Source organism: Rattus norvegicus, chromosome 19 (genome assembly GCF_021556685.1).
Source record: "Rattus norvegicus strain SHRSP/BbbUtx chromosome 19, alternate assembly SHRSP_T2T, whole genome shotgun sequence".
Classification (NCBI taxonomy): domain Eukaryota; kingdom Metazoa; phylum Chordata; class Mammalia; order Rodentia; family Muridae; genus Rattus; species Rattus norvegicus.
Window position 1 is genome coordinate 49,437,679 of NC_141552.1, and position 17,861 is coordinate 49,455,539.

General features: G+C 45.3%; 1 protein-coding gene across 4 annotated transcripts; it reads left to right on the forward strand.

Annotated features, from left to right (window-relative positions):
• Positions 1 to 409: 409 nt before the first annotated feature.
• Positions 410 to 11,610, forward strand: Zfp90 (zinc finger protein 90). Of its 4 annotated transcripts, none has more exons than XR_015643440.1 (6): positions 410 to 563; positions 781 to 847; positions 4,174 to 4,300; positions 4,618 to 4,713; positions 4,869 to 6,183; positions 9,793 to 10,228. XR_015643440.1 is itself a non-coding variant. In XM_087595007.1 (6 exons), exons 2-6 carry the CDS (start codon positions 815 to 817, stop codon positions 9,809 to 9,811), a joined length of 309 nt encoding a protein of 102 aa, XP_087451133.1. In that variant the 5' UTR covers positions 410 to 563; positions 781 to 814; the 3' UTR covers positions 9,812 to 11,610. The 4 variants fall into 4 exon arrangements, 3 of the variants coding, with proteins under 3 accessions (XP_087451133.1, XP_087451132.1, NP_001020936.1); XM_087595007.1 differs by having other exon boundaries at positions 6,150 to 6,183; positions 9,793 to 11,610; NM_001025765.2 differs by lacking the exon at positions 4,869 to 6,183 and having other exon boundaries at positions 460 to 563; positions 9,793 to 11,610.
• Positions 11,611 to 17,861: the final 6,251 nt, after the last annotated feature.

Genomic DNA, 17,861 nt, shown 5'->3' on the forward strand with positions numbered 1-17,861 from the left:
GTGATATTGTAGTCTATAAATTATATCTCAACCAAGATATTTGAAAAAAGTGGGGAGAGGGTCTGGGAGGTGGTGCCACTGGCCTTTAACCCCAGCACTTGGGAGGTAGAGGTAGGTGGATCTCTGAGTTTGAGCCTAGACTGGTTTACAGAGTGAGTTCTCGGACATCTAGGGTTACACAGAGAGAGGGAGTGGGGGGAGGGGTGGAGAGAATTTCTAGCAGCTCCAGAAAGCATACACATACCAAACAAAAACTTTGAACCTAACCAACCAGTCAGCCTTCTTGTGTTCTTACCACAGCCCTCACTAGGAGGCGGGGCACCTCTGCAGGGCGGGCACGCGAGGATAGCTGGGAATCGTAGTTTCTGGGCCCGCAGATGGGCAGGCGCGAGGATCAGTGTGCGCAGTCGCACTTGTGGCTCTGCGCCCGCCGCTGTGGCCATTGTCCGGCCCTGTTGTTGCAGAGCTGCACCGCCGAGAACAAGAAACTGCAGCGGGCGCTAGAGGGACGGACCTGAGGTCGCGGATTCCGAAGCCCCGGAGCCAGATTTCGAGTGCCGTGGGTAGGAGGCTGTCCTCCCCGCCTCGCCGACCATCCTGTGGGCTGACTGGGCGTGGCCGGAGGGACTGTCCCGAAGCTGTGGGGCCTTTCATTTGGCCTTGGGGAGAGCCGCAGGAGAAGGCGGGGCTCCTCCCCACGTTTCGGCCGAAGTGGCTACAGAGCTGGAGGGGTGGGGCCTCGGGGTAGCCCGGTGAGTGGATCCTGTCCTCTCTCCTCAGCCCTGGACCATAGCCAGCACTCACTGAGGCAGGAATGGCCCCGAGACCTCCGACGGCCACGCCCCAGGTGAGCCGAGCCTTCCCCCACCGCCCGGAGCATCCCACCCTGCGAGGCCCTGGGAGTGTGAACCGAACAATTATTGGTATAGAGATTCTTAGTCTGGATCGCTTTGAGTCTCCTCCTCTAAAGAAATCCCCTCTCAAAGTGCCCAGACCTGGGCGGAGCGGGATTCCTGAAAGGATGGAGACTAGGGAAATGCGATCTTGTGAAAGAAATTAACCGATTTGGGATTGTCCACACTGAGCCTGTATTGCAGTGTACAGTTCTTGGAACTCTTCAGTGAGGAATGGAGAATAGGGTGACAAGATAGAAAAGTGAGGTAAGAAGCCCCTGCTTCTCATCCAAAGGCCTTAAAGAGACAGCAGGGGGCAGAAGAGACCTATTAGAGAAAGAAACCGTTGAAGGTTGGGCTCTGAGTCTGAGACCACCATCACCGCCAAATCTGGACAAACTAGCTCCAAGCTTTTGCTCCCCCAACCCCCGCCCCATTCGTTTTCTTTTTTCTTTGACAGATGTTTAATAGTGCACATCCCCAGGTCCCGGCTTCAACTTAATTAATAAGAGACAGATTTGTCAACCCATTTTATTCTTGTAGCAAAAGGGGCATTTTTCTGGACATAAAAACAATGAGGTTGTCCATATTACATTGATGAAAACATAATCCTAATCCTCTTTAGAATTAAGGGTAAGAACTAGGAATATAGCTCAGTGGTAGATCACTTGCCTAGCACGTGTGAGGTCCTAGGTTCAATTCCCAGCACCTCCTGGAAAATAATAAGGATGGGCTGGAGAGATGGGTTTCCAGTTAAGAGTGCAGACTGTAAACTTTTACATGCTGCTCTTGCAGAATTAGTTCAGTTCCTAATCCTCATAGCAGGAAACTCACAGCCACCTTGTAATCCAGGTGCAGGGGGGACCTGATGACTCTGACTTACTTGGACACCTGCTTTCACGTGACCATAATTGTTAGAAACAGAGAAAAAAAATCTCAAAAGAATTGAGGAACAAAGGATCACACCGAGTTGAAGGAAGCCTGGCAGGGCAGTGACTCTTGTAAAAATGGTGCCCCTGAACCCAAACAGACCTAAAAAGCACAATTTGCCAAGGTGGCTTCTGTCTTTTATCCCTCACATAGGTGGTGACTGAACTCAGTCAGTTAATTGAAGCTTGATTCTATAATCTGACAAGATTGGCAAATTGTTACAAGGGGGGGGGGCTTTGGGAATATAACATAATATGCCTTTATAGGGCTGTCTGTCTTTGTGAGGGAAAAAGGTTTGCACAATACCCACACTGAGATGCATAGTATAACAAAATACTTTTAAGATTAACAGTAAGCTACAAATTGTAGTCGCTACATGTATCATATAATCAAGTTTGATCTGGATAAAAATACTAGCAATGTCTTTTAAGATCAGTTTATAGGGGGGTTGGGGATTTAGCTCAGTGGTAGAGCGCTTGCCTAGCAAGCGCAAGGCCCTGGGTTCGGTCCCCAGCTCCGAAAAAAAGAAAAAAAAAAAAAAGATCAGTTTATAGGGTGCAGAAATGAAACTCAGTCCATAGAGTCACTGCCTAGAATGCATGAAACCCTGGGTTTCAATTGCTTTATAAACTAGGAGGGTTGGGGATTTAGCTCAGTGGTAGAGCACTTGCCTAGCAAGCGCAAGTCCCTGGGTTCGGTCCCCAGCTCCAAAAAAAAAAAAGAAAAAAAAAAAAAAAACAACTAGGGAGAACTAGAGAAGTCACACTTGGGAAAGAACATTGAGCACGTTCTGGTATGGTGGCTAGGAGTGTTTTCTGTAGAGCTGAAGGAAGACAGGGCATTTGGATGTCCAAAGCAAGAAGATGCAAGAGAGTCAAGTTAGTAAGGCAAGGAGTCCATGTGACGGAAGCCAAACTGCCTTCTTTTGCCTTTTGTGGATTAGCAATCTGCTGCCTGGCTGTGTTGTTTGCAAAGGCCCACATAGGTGGGGAGGAGGAAAGGAGGAGGAGGAAGAAGAGGAGGAAGGAGAGGAAGAGGGGGAAGAGGAGGAGGAAGAGGAAGATCTAGATTATTTCAGCTCTCTATCTCCTACTACTCTCTCCAGGCTACTGAATCACCTTCTCTTAAAGTTTTCTTCCTTCTGTATGCCTTGTGTTTCTGTCTAATGTGAAAATCAAATTGTAGAGCTGGAGATGGCCTCAACCAATAGAATGCTTCCCACCCAGTGCCACAGAAACCAGACGCTGTGGTGCATGCCTGTAACCCTGCTGTTGGGAAGCAGAAGCAGACAGATCGGAGGTTCAACCTCAATTACATAGTGAGTTTGAGATCAGCCTGGGATACAGGAGAACCTGTCTCAAAACTCAGTAAATGAATAGGGGCTGGAGACACAGTTCATCAGTTAGGAGCTCTTACTGCCCTTGCAGAAGACCCAGGTTCAGTTTCCAAAACCCACAGAATTGCTCACAACTGCCTGTAGCACAGTTCCAGGGGACCTGATGTGCTCTCCTGACCGGCATGGGTCCCTCCCTGCATGAATATAGCACACACACGTACTCTCAGATGCACACATAAATGAATAATAAATAGATATTTTAAAAATTAGTAAATACATAAAAGCAATTTGTAGAGCAATATGTGTAACGGTTCATAAGGCATGCGTGTAGGATGCGTGTAAACCATGAACGGGGAGCTCCTAGGGATGTATACCAACTGTTGAGAATGATTGGATCAGGGGAGTAAAGGGGGATAGGAAGGATTGGCAGTGGTGGCACAGGCCTTTAGTGTCATCACTTGGCAGGCAGAGGCTGATGGAGTTCTGTGAGTTTGGTTAGAGAGTGGGTCCTAGGACAGCTAAGGCTGCAACAGAGAAGCTTTGTCTCAAAAAAAAAAAAAAAAACGGGAAGTGGGGTGGGGTAGGATGGCGACGCCTGTCACTTTCACTCATGTTTGAGTTTGTAACAAAGCAAGGGAAGAAAGCATCGGGAATGAACAGGGAATGAGCAGCTGTATAACAGGCTTGGTTTGGAAGGAAGACAGCAGGTGAAAGAGAGGTGAACTGGGCAGGACAGCATAGGCCTGCAGTCCCAGCCCATGAAAGTAAAGGCAAAGCACTAGCAATTCAGTCTCCTTCAACCACCTATTGAATCAAAGGCCAGCCCAGGCTACATGAGACGCCGGGAGAAGAGGTGGGAAAGGGAAAGAGATGAAATAGTATATGCAGGGTTGTGGGATAGACTTCCCCTTGGAGCAGCAAACACAAGATCCCCAAGTCTGTTGTTGCCAGCACTTCGAGAGGAGGAGCATTTGTGGTGTTGACCCCTACTTGAGCAGGACTGTGATCCCACAGGAGTCAGTGACATTCAAAGATGTGGCTGTGAACTTCACCCAGGAAGAATGGCGCCATGTGGGCCCCGCCCAGAGGAGCTTATATAGGGACGTCATGCTGGAGAACTATAGCCACCTGGTTTCGCTCGGTAAGGAGGGGCCACCCCCTCAGTGACTCACATACTCCTGAGTTTCCTTCTAAGGTTTGGTGCACGCAGCCTAGACAGAAGGAAGCCCGAGGCTTGGTTGGGGCCTATGTTTTGGGGAGCCAGCTTTCCTGGGCTTTGAGCATGGAAGATCCTTATGTTATAGAACTAGGAAAGGGGGCTTTGCTAGTGTGTCTCCTTAAGTTGCACCTTTTCTTTTCTTCAGAGTTCCTGAGGATCAAGGACTAGTACTGACTTATAGGAGGGCCCTTTGTCTACTTGCTCAAACACCCAAATCTTGTGTGTTTACCCATGAGCAGGGTATCAAGTCTCCAAGCCAGAGGTGATCTTCAAACTGGAGCAAGGAGAAGAGCCATGGATATCAGAGAGAGAACTCCAAAGGCCTTTCTGTCCAGGTAAATGAGTTAAGAATTCTGCTCATGTCTATCAGAGTAGACAGACAGGGCCACGGCTATGGAGAGGCACTTCTAACAGAAGGCATAGGAGCCGTCCGACCTGAAAAGGAAGTCGGGGCCATTCCTGGGTGACACTGCCTGTCTCTCTTCTCCAGTCAGGTGTTCCTGCTGTAGCTGAGTCTTAGGGGGAAACGTAGCCGAGTGCCGAAGTTACAGACATGTACTGCCGCACCCAGCTTCATACTGTCGTCAGAGAGAAGTTGACCCCACCATATCCCTTAATGCCAGTACCCAGAAGGCAGAGGCAGATGGCTCTCTGTGGGTTCTAGGCCAACCACGGCTACACAGTGAGACCTGGTTCAAAAGAAAGTAAAGACAGAACACAGAGAGTGGCTGGTACAAGGCAAACCTTGGTCTAAGCCTCAGGACACTGTTCCAAGCACACAGTCCCAAGGACTCAACACTGATGTCACTATTTAAAAAGAAGCATGTCAGAATTCTGAAAAAGCAAGGCCTTCAGAGATTATGTTTTCATTTCAACTCACAGAGAGAGCTCAGTTTGTGATGAGGCTTCTGACTAAGCTAGTACATTGTATTTGGTAAACATACACTCCCCAGTAAATCTGTACAGTACACACTGTTTGACAAGAGGTCTGTTTTAGGCCTTTGCTAATGGAAAAAGAGACAAAACTAACCCTTTATTAAAGTCCCACTGAGAAGAAGTCGAAAAAGAAAATGTAGCATTCTCTGCCCTTGGGAGTTTTACTTCCCCCACCCCACCCCCATCTCTCTCTCTCTCTATCTCTATCTCTCTCTCTCTCTCTCTCTCTCTCTCTCTCTCTCTCTCTCTCTCTCTCTCTCTCTCTCTCTTTCTCTCTCAAGTGTCCTGCTGTATGGCCCAGACTATATTACCATTCCCATCCCCAGAAGCCCCAGAGTCCCAGCTCTCAAGTGCTGAGATTCCAAGTGAGTGCTACTGTGTATGACTCACATTATGAGTTTAGGATTGATTCTTGTCACAAACTTAGGAGTTTGAGTATTGGACTTCTTTAAATGTTGCTTCCTCTCCCAACATTTGATTATAAGGATGTCAAACATATGGAAAACCTGGGGAAATTGTACAGTAATTGTCATAAAGCTGCCACGTAGATGATCACAGATTTTGAGTGTGATACTTGCTTAGCTGCTTACCTCTGCATCTGTCCACGTCAGAACCACCTTTTTAGTGCATTCTCAAGGAAGTTGAAAACATAGGCACGAATATCATGAATTAGACCTCCGTGTTTTGGTGTGGTTTGTTTTCCTTAAATTCTGAAAATAAAATCTAGGGCTTTTCCCATTTTATTTATTTTTTTTTAAATGCTGTATCAACAAACTATATCCTGAGTCCAGGGTTCAACTTTTTTTTTTTTTTTTTTTGGTTCTTTTTTTCGGAGCTGGGGACCGAACCCAGGGCCTTGCGCTTCCTAGGTAAGCACTCTACCACTGAGCTAAATCCCCAGCCCCCAGGGTTCAACTTTTTAATTAATTAACCTATTAATTATTCCTTAAATCTCAGGGCATGTTTATTCTGGGTCTTTTAAGAGATTTTTAATTATACATAGGCAAGGTATATGTTCGTGTATGCCAGAGCCGACGAAGCCAGAAGAGGGCATTAGGTCCTCTGGAGTTAGTGTTAACAGCTTGTTAGCTACCCAGTGTGGGTGCTGGGGACTGAGCTTGGGTCCTCTGCAAGAGCAGTGCATGATCTTAACCACTGAGCCACCTCTCCAGCCCCGCTCACTTGCTCTCATGGACATGGGTGTTTTGTTTGCATGTGCGTGTGTGCAGTTCGCAGAGACCAGAAGAAGGCTCCGGATCCCCTGGGACTGGAATTAACAGTTGGGAGCCTCCAAGTTGGTGCCGAGAACCAAACCTAGGTCCTGAAGCACAGCCAGCGTTCTTAACTGCTAAACCACCTCTCTAGTACCTCAGTTTATCTTTTTTTTTTTTAAACTTTGAAGATCTTTTTTTTTTTTAAAGATTTATTTATTTATTATATATAAGTACACACTGTAGCTGTCTTCAGATACACCAGAAGAGGGCATCGGATCTCTTTACAGATGGTTGTGAGCCACCATGTGGTTGCTGGGAATTGAACTCATAACCTCTGGAAGAGCAGTCGGGTGCTCTTAACCGCTGAGCCATCTCTCCAGCCCTCAGTTTATCTTTTTAGTTTTGCCGTTTGTGCCCTTGTTGTTTGTTTTGGGTTTTGGGGGAACATGTTTGATTTTTGTTGTTGTTTGAGTTTATAAGATCTATTTTATTTGTGTGTGTGTGTGTGTGTGTGTGTGTGTGTGTGTGTGTGTGTGTGTGTGTGTGGTAGAAGAAGACGGCATTGCATCCCTTGGAGCTCAAATTACAGATATTGTGTGGGGCTCCCCCTGCTTATTGTGTGAGTGAGTGACGGGATCCATCTCTTGTACTCTCTCTTCAATAATGAGTGATCTTAACCCCTGGACCACCTTTCCAGCTGCACTTGTTTCTTCCGTGATTTGAACTTCTGAACCTTCTGCCTCTACCACCTGAGTTTTAGGAATGCAGGATGCACCATCACACTCAATTTGGTAGCAGGGATCAAAGTCAGGACCTTGGGATGCTAAACAAGCCTTCTACTAACTTGTTCTATTACCTGCCCTATAATATTTCTTTTTTTAGTGTAAATGTTGTATACACTAAAATGTACACTTACATGTTTAATACTGTGGTCTGACAAATGCATTCACCCTTCCCACCCATACTCCTCAGTATTTTTATTTTGTTTTTGTTTTTTTAGAGAGCATCTCCCTACATGTATCCAGATTGGCCTCAAACTCATGATCTATTCTCAGTTTCCCGGGTACTGGGGTTATAGGCATAACCAAGCATGCCTGGTGTCTCCCTTGCGTGTTTTTGTTTTTGGTTTTTTTTTTTTTAAGGTAACCATTTTTTTTTTTAGATCTATTTATTTTACACACACACACACACGCAAATGTCTTGCCTGTACCATATGCAATGCCTATGCCCACAGAGCTCAGAAGAGGGCATTGGATTCTCTTGAGACTGAAGTTACAGATGGTTATGAGTTTCCATGTGGGTGCTGGGAATCAAATCTGGTCTTCTACAAAAGAAACACATGGGGTTGGGGATTTAGCTCAGTGGTTGAGCGCTTGCCCAGGAAGCGCAAGGCCCTGGGTTCGGTCCCCAGCTCCGGAAAAAAGAAAAAAAAAAAAAAAGAATAATTTCCAAGAAACACACGCTTTTTTTTTTTTTAAGACTTATTTATTTTATGTATGAATACACTGTCGCTGTCTTCAGACACATCAGAAGAGGGCACCGGATCCCACTACAGATGGTTGTGAGCCACCATGTGGTTGCTGGGATTTGAACTCAGGACCTCGGGAAGAGCAGTCAGTGCTCTTAACCACTGAGCCATCTCTCCAGCCCGAAACACACGCTTTTAAAACAGAGTCTACTCTTCAGTCCTAAAGATTACTAGTCTTGGAACCTAAAAATTAATGTTATCTAATATTAATATTCTATGGTATAAAACAGACCTAGGGATACATATATTGACTGAAATAAATCCTTGATCAAGAGAGGTAATGGGGGTGCAGGGAGAAGGGGCTCGCAGTTAGAGATTTGCTCTTGCAGAGGACCCAGGTTCAGTTCCCAGCACACACATGGTGGCTCACCACTCTAATTCCAGCTATAGAGTATCTGATGTCCTCTTGTGACCTCACTGGGCACCAGACACACATGGTGCACATACATGCCTGCAGGCAAACACTCATAAAATAGAACACATAAAATAAAATGAAACTTTAAAAAGGTATTTTAGTAAAGTGCCTGCTTTCAAACATGAGACTCTGGGTCTAGATCCCCAACACCCATGAAACACCAGAGATCTGTAACCCCAGCACTGGTAGGAGGTGGGAAGGAACAAGCAGATGGATTCCTGGAACTCCTTGGCTGGCTGGTGTGGCTGAATCAGTGAGCGCCCAGGTTCAGCGAGGGCCCTGTTTCAAATACTAGGCCAGCGAGATGGTTCAGTGGGTAAGACACTTGTTGCCAAATCAGATGGCCACATGGTAGGAGAGAATTTACTCCTTCAACTTCTTGTCTGACTTCTACACACATGCCCTGATGCTTGGATGTACACGTGCATGCACATGCACACACACACACACACACAGAGAGAGAGAGAGAGAGAGAGAGAGAGAGAGAGAGAGAGAGAGAGAGAGAGAGAGAGAGAGAGAGAGAGAGAGAGAGAGAGAGAGAGAGGAGAGAGAGAGAGAAAGAGAGAATATAAATACAGTTTTATTGGAACTTCTGTGTGGACCAGGCTGACCTCAAACTCTGCTCCCAGGTATTGGGATTAAAGGCTTATTTGGCAATAAATGTTATTTTAAAATTACAAACGTATATCACACACATTTAAAAAACACATACATAGAAGAAAGAAGGTGGCTATAGAATCAGAGCTCACACAGACTGAAACACAGACTGAAAATAACTTGCTTTCTGAAACATTACTTTTTCTCAGTTTTAGTAGTGTGTGGCCTCCAGACATGTCAAAGAATCTTTTCAGAAGACCCTTAGCTGAAGATTTTCTCTGCAGTATTTAGAAACCTGCTATCTAATAGTAACCAATTCCTTTTGTAAAGGAATTACAAAATCCTTTTTAAAGAAATGATAAAATGGATGTATTAGGAAGGCAGATTTCTGTTATGTCCCATAAAATAGCCAGGACGCATGGAACCCTGCGAGGTAGAACATGGTTCTGTTCTGTTCACATCTGTGCCTTGCACATTTAGGCTCCTTTGTGCATTCATTTCCTATCAGACTCACCCGCTTACGTGGGCGCTCCTCACTGTCTGACATGACAGACACTCTGGTGCCTCACTCTTTCTTTCCTGCAATTTAAGGTATCTGCACAGACTAAGGAACTGATTTAAAAAGACAGCCGTGCATGATTTATATCTCATTTATATCCCCTGCTGTAGCATGTTGTTTGAACTGCAAGGATGTGGGAACCTGTGCACTTTATATTTCTTTCAGACTGGAAGACCAGGCCTGACATCAAATCGTGGAGTTCCCAGCAGGGCGTATCTGAAGTATCCCACAGTGCAAATGTTTGGTCGCACGCCACATTCGGAGATATCTGGGGTGTCAATACCCAGAGGCACCAGGAGAGTTGGAGAAGACATCTTGGGCCAGAGGCATCTTCCCAGAAGAAAATAACCGCTCTGGAGAAAATAGCTGAGCAAAATAAGTTTGGTGAGGACTCAGGTTTGAGCACAGACTTGGTTCCACAATTGGACGTTTCTTCAAGCATAAGGCCCAGCGAATGTAAGACATTTGGAAATAATTTGGAATACAATTCTGAATTAGTTACTCAGAGTGGTATCCCTGCTAAAAAGAAGCCTTACAAGTGTGATAAATGTAGGAAGTCATTTATTCATAGATCATCACTCAATAAACATGAGAAAATTCATAAAGACGATGCTTATTCCAATGGTACGGATCAAGGAGTTCCTTCTGGAAGGAAACATCATGAGTGCACTGACTGTGGGAAAACTTTCCTGTGGAGAACACAGCTTACTGAGCATCAGAGAATTCACACTGGGGAGAAACCCTTCGAGTGTAATGTGTGTGGAAAGGCCTTCAGGCACAGCTCATCCCTTGGTCAGCATGAAAATGCACATACAGGGGAGAAACCCTATCAGTGTAGTCTCTGTGGAAAAGCCTTCCAGCGCAGTTCATCTCTTGTTCAGCACCAGAGAATCCATACTGGAGAAAAACCCTATCGGTGTAACCTCTGTGGGAGGTCATTCAGGCACAGTACGTCCCTTACTCAACATGAGGTCACACATAGCGGAGAGAAACCCTTCCAATGTAAGGAATGTGGGAAAGCCTTTAGTAGATGTTCTTCCCTTGTTCAACATGAGAGGACTCATACAGGAGAGAAGCCTTTTGAATGTAGCATATGTGGGAGGGCGTTTGGTCAGAGCCCATCCCTTTATAAGCATATGAGGATTCATAAGAGAAGCAAACCTTACCAAAGTAACAACTTCAGCATAGCTTTTGAGCCTAACATTCCTCTCACTCAAGGTGAAAGTGTGCTCACTGACGTAAAGTCATACCATTGTATTGACTGTGGGAAAGACTTCAGTCACATCACAGACTTCACTGAGCATCAGAGGATCCATGCTGGAGAGAATTCCTATGACTCTGAACAGGCCCTTCGTCAGCAGTCCCTGTCTCATCCCCGAGAGAAACCCTATCAATGCAACGTATGCGGGAAAGCTTTTAAAAGGAGTACGAGTTTTATAGAGCATCATAGAATTCATACTGGAGAAAAACCCTATGAATGTAATGAGTGTGGAGAAGCCTTCAGTCGACTCTCGTCACTGACGCAACATGAGAGAACCCACACTGGAGAGAAACCATATGAATGTATTGACTGCGGGAAAGCCTTCAGTCAAAGTTCATCCCTTATTCAGCATGAAAGAACTCATACTGGAGAGAAACCGTATGAATGTAATGAATGTGGCCGTGCCTTTAGAAAGAAAACCAATCTGCATGATCATCAGAGAATTCATACTGGAGAAAAGCCCTATGCTTGTAAGGAATGTGGGAAAAACTTCAGCAGGAGCTCAGCCCTTACTAAACACCACAGAATTCATTCACGAAATAAACTGTAGGAGAGCAAAAAAACGACAGGATGGGTAGGAAACACTGTCTAAAATCTGGTTCCAACCCAGTTTCTGAGAAAGTCTGAGAATGTAATTATGTGTTTATACACTGTGTATGGAGAAAACGGTGCCACTAGACGGACTTTTTTTTTTTTAATAAAAGCCATTCTTTCATACCTGATTACAGGCCTCTTGTAGAACTACATACTACATATGTATTTGCTTGGAAATGATGTGACCTCGCTTTTGAATATATGTGTGTAGAATCACTAAGTTTTGACAGCTTGATACGTAAATCCTATTGCTCACAACCTTAAAAGAAAGGAAGACACCTCATAGTATGGCCAAAGCCCATTTTAAACACTGACAACAGTTTCACTTGACTGGAACTCTTGTGTGATGCTTGAAACTGTAGAAATCAGTTTGTTTCCCAGAAAGTCAACACTCAGGGAATTAGAACAACTGGCCCAACCACCTAACTGTAGAGATGGCTGCAATAGTAGACTCTAACCTATAATAGCTAGGCTGAATGGAAAAGCTGCTTTTCTGGTTCATTGGCCTCATACCATGGCTACAGAAAGGGCAATTTGGAGTTCAGAGGCCTTTAAAGTAAAATTTAATTTAGATTCCCAAACATGTGACATTGTGGAGAACCTAAAAGACATCATAGGCAACAATATGGAAATTTGTCACAAGTGTAAGGCCACTTAGTAGAAGCTTACAAAACAAAACATTGGCAGAAACTGGAAATGATGGGACAGATCACTCAGACACACACACACACACACACACACACACACACACACACACACACACACACACACACGGTTCCCAACTGTAATTATACTTTTGGCCCATGTGTCATTTCATTGGCTTCTCATGGCACTGCATGAAGAGTTTGCTCAAAGCCCTCCTCTTCGGTGCTTCCCCATCTCCCTTCTCTTTCTGCCTTTTTTGAGGTCTCTCTGACTCTCTGCCTCCCTGCCTTCCTCCCTCCTTCCCTCCCCCTCCCTCTCTGTCTGTCTCTCTGTCTGTCTCTCTGTGTGTCTCTCTGTGTGTCTCTGTGTCTCTGTCTCTGTCTCTGTCTCTCTCTCTCTCTCTCTCTCTCTCTCTCTCTCTCTCTCTCTCTCTCTCTCTCTCTGTGCCAAGTTAATTTTACTGTGGAGAAGTATAAACCTAATTACCCACAGCCATAAACTCTCTCTCTGACTCCATTTACAGAAACAGCATGTTTTGCCTCTCTTCGTGTGCAAAGAAAATACACTGCCGTTTCAAAACCCATTTTAGCTCAGTTGCTCTTCAGTTAGCAAACCATGAGAAAAGTGTCCTCAGTGCTTTGAAGTGCCCATCCAGAACTTTTTTTTTTTTTTTGGCTCATTTAACAACAGTGCAAATGAATTTGGAGTAACTGTGAACGTTGATCCCTTTCACACATTATACCAAAGTCCTCCACCTTCTTTTGATGAGTTTCAGGAAGCGATGTTGATTGTTGTGAGTGGGGCTAATTGGTGAAGCTTTTCCTATTAGCTTTTTTGCATACTGGATGACAAGATCTATTAACCTTTATTACCTTTATTGAGGTAGCTCCCAAGAATTCATGTCTTGGGGTTTTTGGGGGGGGTGTTTTAACGGGGATAAATAAATATTCATGGGAGCTGAAATGTAATGTGTTCCCCAATAATTCTGTTACCCACGAGTCAAGATAAATAAGACATTCTACAGCAGATAGGCACTTCCCAGAATGTAGTCATTCAAAGAAACCCTGTATGCTTAGCGTGTAATGCCAAGACCATGCTGGTGCTGTCTAATGGAGTGACTGGGTAACTGTATTCAGATGCTCTCCTATTCAACAGGACTCCTGGCAGGAACTTTCTGCTGACTTGGTGGAGACCCTTATGTGGACTATTTATATGAAATAGCATGAATTATAGTCATGAGAAGAGCCGGATGTAATTGAAGCTTATGAAAGTAATTCCAAAAGATCAGAAAGATAGCACCAGTTATTACGTGGAAGAGTCTGGCCTTCACACAGCCATTGGACAGAAGCTTTCCCAATACCAGCAGCCATATGTACCACACATTTACGAATAGCCAGTCTTGCAGGTCTATGCGAAATGCATGTGTTCTTTCAAAAGATAACTTTCTGCGAGTCAGTATATCTTTTTTAGTTTTCAGACTTTAACTAAAATTAACTAAAAGGATAGCACATCAAGAGAGAGAGGTTAGAGGCTGGAGAAATGGCTCAGCAGTTAAGAGAACTGGCTGCTCTTCCAGACGTCCTGAGTTCAACTCCCAGAAACCACATGGTGCCTCACGGCCATCTGTAATGGGATCTGATGCCCTCTTCTGGGGTGTCTGAAGGCAGAGTGCTCATATACATAAAACAAATAAACAAAAGGGGTTAACTGCCCTGTTCCCAGCCAGGTAAGGTATTAATCAATACTGTGTATTGGTATTTACTGAATGAAAGATCTTTCTAAGTTTCATTCTACTGTTTTGCTTACCCTCACAGCTGCATAGAGGTGCTGGGAGATCCCTCTGTCCAATGTCTTCATTACTATTCTATTTCTATGAAGAGATACCATGACCAATACAACTTACAAAAGGAAGCATTTAATTGGGGCTTTCTTACAGATTCAAGGGTTTAGCTCATGAGCATTGGGAAACATGGCAGCAGGCAGGCAAGCAGCTACAGTGTTGGAATAGCTGAGACCTTACATCTTATCTGGGAGAGGTGGGGAGACTGGGCCTGGTTCAGGCTTTTGAAACCTTGAAGCCCACACCCAGTCTCTGTCTCTCTCTTTTTCTCTCTCTCTCTAACACACACACACATAGACACACAATCTTTATTTTTTCCTTTTTTCTTTTTTTCGGAGCTGGGGATCGAACCCAGGGCCTTGCGCTTGCTAGGCAAGTGCTCTACCATTGAGCTAAATCCCCAACCCAACACACAATCTTTTTTTAAAGTTCCCAGGTGATGCTAATATCACTGGTCCAGGAATCACAAATCTAGCCTCTGTGCTGGGCTGGAAAGATAGCTTAGCAATTGAGATTATGGGCTGATCTTCCAGAGGACCCAGATTTTATTCCTAGCACCGCTATGGTGGTGGCTCACAGCCATCTCTAACTCCAGTTCCAGGAGATGGCATCTGACACCCTCTTCTTGTCTTGTAGACACCATGTATACAAGTGGTGCACAGACACATGAAGGCAAAACACTCATACACTTAAAATTAAAAATAAAACACAAAACTCTTTGTATTTGGGAGTTGGGAACACCTGTAATCCCAGCCCTTGGGAGGTGGAAACTGGAAGATGGGGAGTCCAAGGTCAACCTTGGCTCTGTAGCAAGTTCAAAGCCTGCCTAGGCTATATGAGACCCTATCTCAAGACTTGGTATGTTAACTAAGAAATAATGAAAATTATCACCGAGTGCAGGCCTATAATCCTACTAATCCAGAGGCTGAATAGGGAATAACTATGAGCTAGAGGCCATCCTAGACTACAAATGACTTCCAGGTTAGCCTAGGCCAGAGTGAGACCCTGCCTCAAAATACAAAGTGAAACAATAGCAATTATTTAAAAGTAACTACTGTGAGGCTGGGCATGGTGGCTCACACCTTTATCTTTTTTTTTTTTTTAATAAGCAAAGGCAAAGTTTATTACGGAGATCTATTATGGGGATCTCCGGGCCGACACGTACCCCACGCAGGAGACAGAGGTGTCGACTAGGCTCACACCTTTAATCCCAGCACCTGAGAGGCAGAGTCAATCAGATCTCTGTGAGTTCAAGGCCAGACTGGTCTACGAAGCTAGTTCCAGGACAGCCAGGGCTCTACAGAAAAGCCTTGTCTCAAAAATCCAAACAAATAAAAACAAAAAACAAGAAAAACCCAAACAACAAAAATCAATTAAAAAACTCCAGTCACGGGGTATGGTTGTTGTATATGCTCGTCCCAGGGAGTGGCACTATTGAGAAGGTGTGGCCTTGTTGGAGAAGTGTGTCACTGTGGGGGTGGGCTTGGAGAGCTTCCTTCTAGCTGTCTGAGGATGCCCAGTCTGTTCCTGGCTTCCTTCGGCTGAAGATGTAGAACTCTCAGCTCCTCCTGCACCATGCCTGCCTGGATGCTGCTTGATGATATTGAACCTCTGAACTTGTAAGCCAGTCCCAGTTAAATGGTGTCCTTATAAGACTTGCCTTGGTTATGGTGTCTGTTCACAGCAGTAAAACCCTAACTAAGACACAGGGTATTGTTTTTGTTGTGACCTATCACCTCATTTAGTTTACTTAGACTCTTACCCAGTTTTCCCAGATATTTTTTATTTTTTTTTCTTTCTTCAAACACATCCAAACAACGCTTCCAACGCTACAGTTCAAACAGTAAGGATAATTATTGAGAGAATGAGACCTCACGTTCATTTCTCTGTGCTTTTTCTCTTATATCTTGTTTGACTATTGCTATAACATGGCTGGAACTTTCGGTGGCAGAACTTCATGGAGGAAATAGAACACTGGGCATATGCCCTTCAAAGAACCCCAGCCCATCCTGTCTTCCTAGCCATCATCAGCCTTCCTCTGTGACAGGCACCTGCCCAAAGCAACAGACCAAGAAGCCACGACTGAAACCTCTGGAACTGAGCAGAAATCAGCTTTTCTCCCTTGATGCTGGTTATCTCAGGCATTAGTAATCAAAAGCTGAGTTAACTATGAAAGCTGGGTGTGGTGGTACATGCTGGGGGAGGGAGAGAGTGACGGAGCTCCATCAGTGCTGAGTAATCTCAGACGCAGTACAGCACTCATTCTCAAAGACCCCAGTCACACAGGGCCTCCTGGGTAGTAGCTTCTCCCTGTGTTTTCTCCCACATAAGGGCAGAGTGAGTCTCTGAGAGTGATCTGCAGGGTTCAACCCTGGGACTTCCTAAAGACCTGAGTCAGAGGGAGGGAACAGCCTGGCCAGTGTGGTGTCTGGCACCAAGCACTCCGAGCCACACCTAGGAATGTGCTGGACAGTTTACGCCAGAGGCCTGGAGCAAGGGCCGTTCCTGGGCATCCCCTCAAAGTCAGACTGAGTTGCCAGTCTCTCTCCACATGTAGGGATTTCAGTACACCTCCCCAAAGCTACAAGTAGCTTTGCTGAATATCTCAGGAGAACGGCAGCACCCTCACTTTCCTTGAAAGTGATGTATTCACCCGAGCCTTAAACTGAGGCTTAACAGTTTGCTACCACTGTTGAGTCTCCATGAAAACTGTGCTCACTTAAGCTGTCTCCTTCCTTTCCCTGGAAGGGGTCAACTGTTCACATTTACTTCCATTTAGGGCTGATTTTGAGCCACTCCATGCTCCTTAAGGACCTTATTTTCAGGAATTCACTTGTGAATAGATGAGGTTCTCGTGGTTTTTGCAGTTAATGGCATCGTTTCTTTCTCCCTTTTCTGCTCCAAGCCTCACACTGAGCGGCACACCCGGTTCAGCAGCTCCTAGGTGTGCACTTAGTTAGCGTTTATGAACAGAAGTGGACAAGCCCCAGGCTGCTCAGCACTTTCCCAGTTCTCTTTCACTGTCGGGTTTTTTACGTACATGGGTGCTTGGTCTCCACATACGTCTGCGAAACATTTGGGCACCCGCGCCTGCACAGACTAAAAGCAGGCGTCTAATCACCCTCTTCTAGGGTTGCAGGTAGTTGTGAGCCCCCATGTGGGTGCTGAACGGAACCTCCATCCACAGAAAGTGTAACCAATACTCTTAGCTGCTGAGCCATCTCTCCAGCGCCCAACATTCCCAGTTCTTGCTCAATAAATACTCTGAATGATCTGAGGCAAACTCCTACGTTCTCAGTGCATCAACTTCCTCTGCTGTTGAATGGGATATTAATGCTGCATGTGGGGCTCACAGGGGCATGGCATGTGGCTCTGGTTGGCACCTGTAGATGCTTCTTGCCATTGATTTGTCATTTAGCAGATGGGCCTGAAGTTAAGACACTGACTAGCTGTGCTATTGTCTCCCACCTTCGTACTGGAGTCGCCACAGCCCTACCTAATAGGGCAAATTAAGAGGATTGAATGAGAGTACCAGTAAAGTACTCTGCACTGGGCCACGAACATCAAAGTGCTTTTTAAAGTCCCCAGGGTTAGGACAAGTGCGGAGGGACACACCTATAATTCCAGGGCTGCAGAGGTTGAAATAGGAGGTTTAGTCATTCTAAACTGCATGATTAGCTTGAGGCCAGCCTGGGCTACGTGGGCTTGGCTCAAACAAAACAAACAAACAAAACTTAAATAAACGAGTAATTACTCATGTGGACGGCAAGTGAACAGGGTACAATTTTGGAGGTGCTGACCGACAGCAACCACTCCTGGCTTCAGTGACCACCAGGGGGCGCTAGCGCACTACTGAGGGTTCCGGAGCCTCCCGCAGAGGCGAGTTGCATGAAC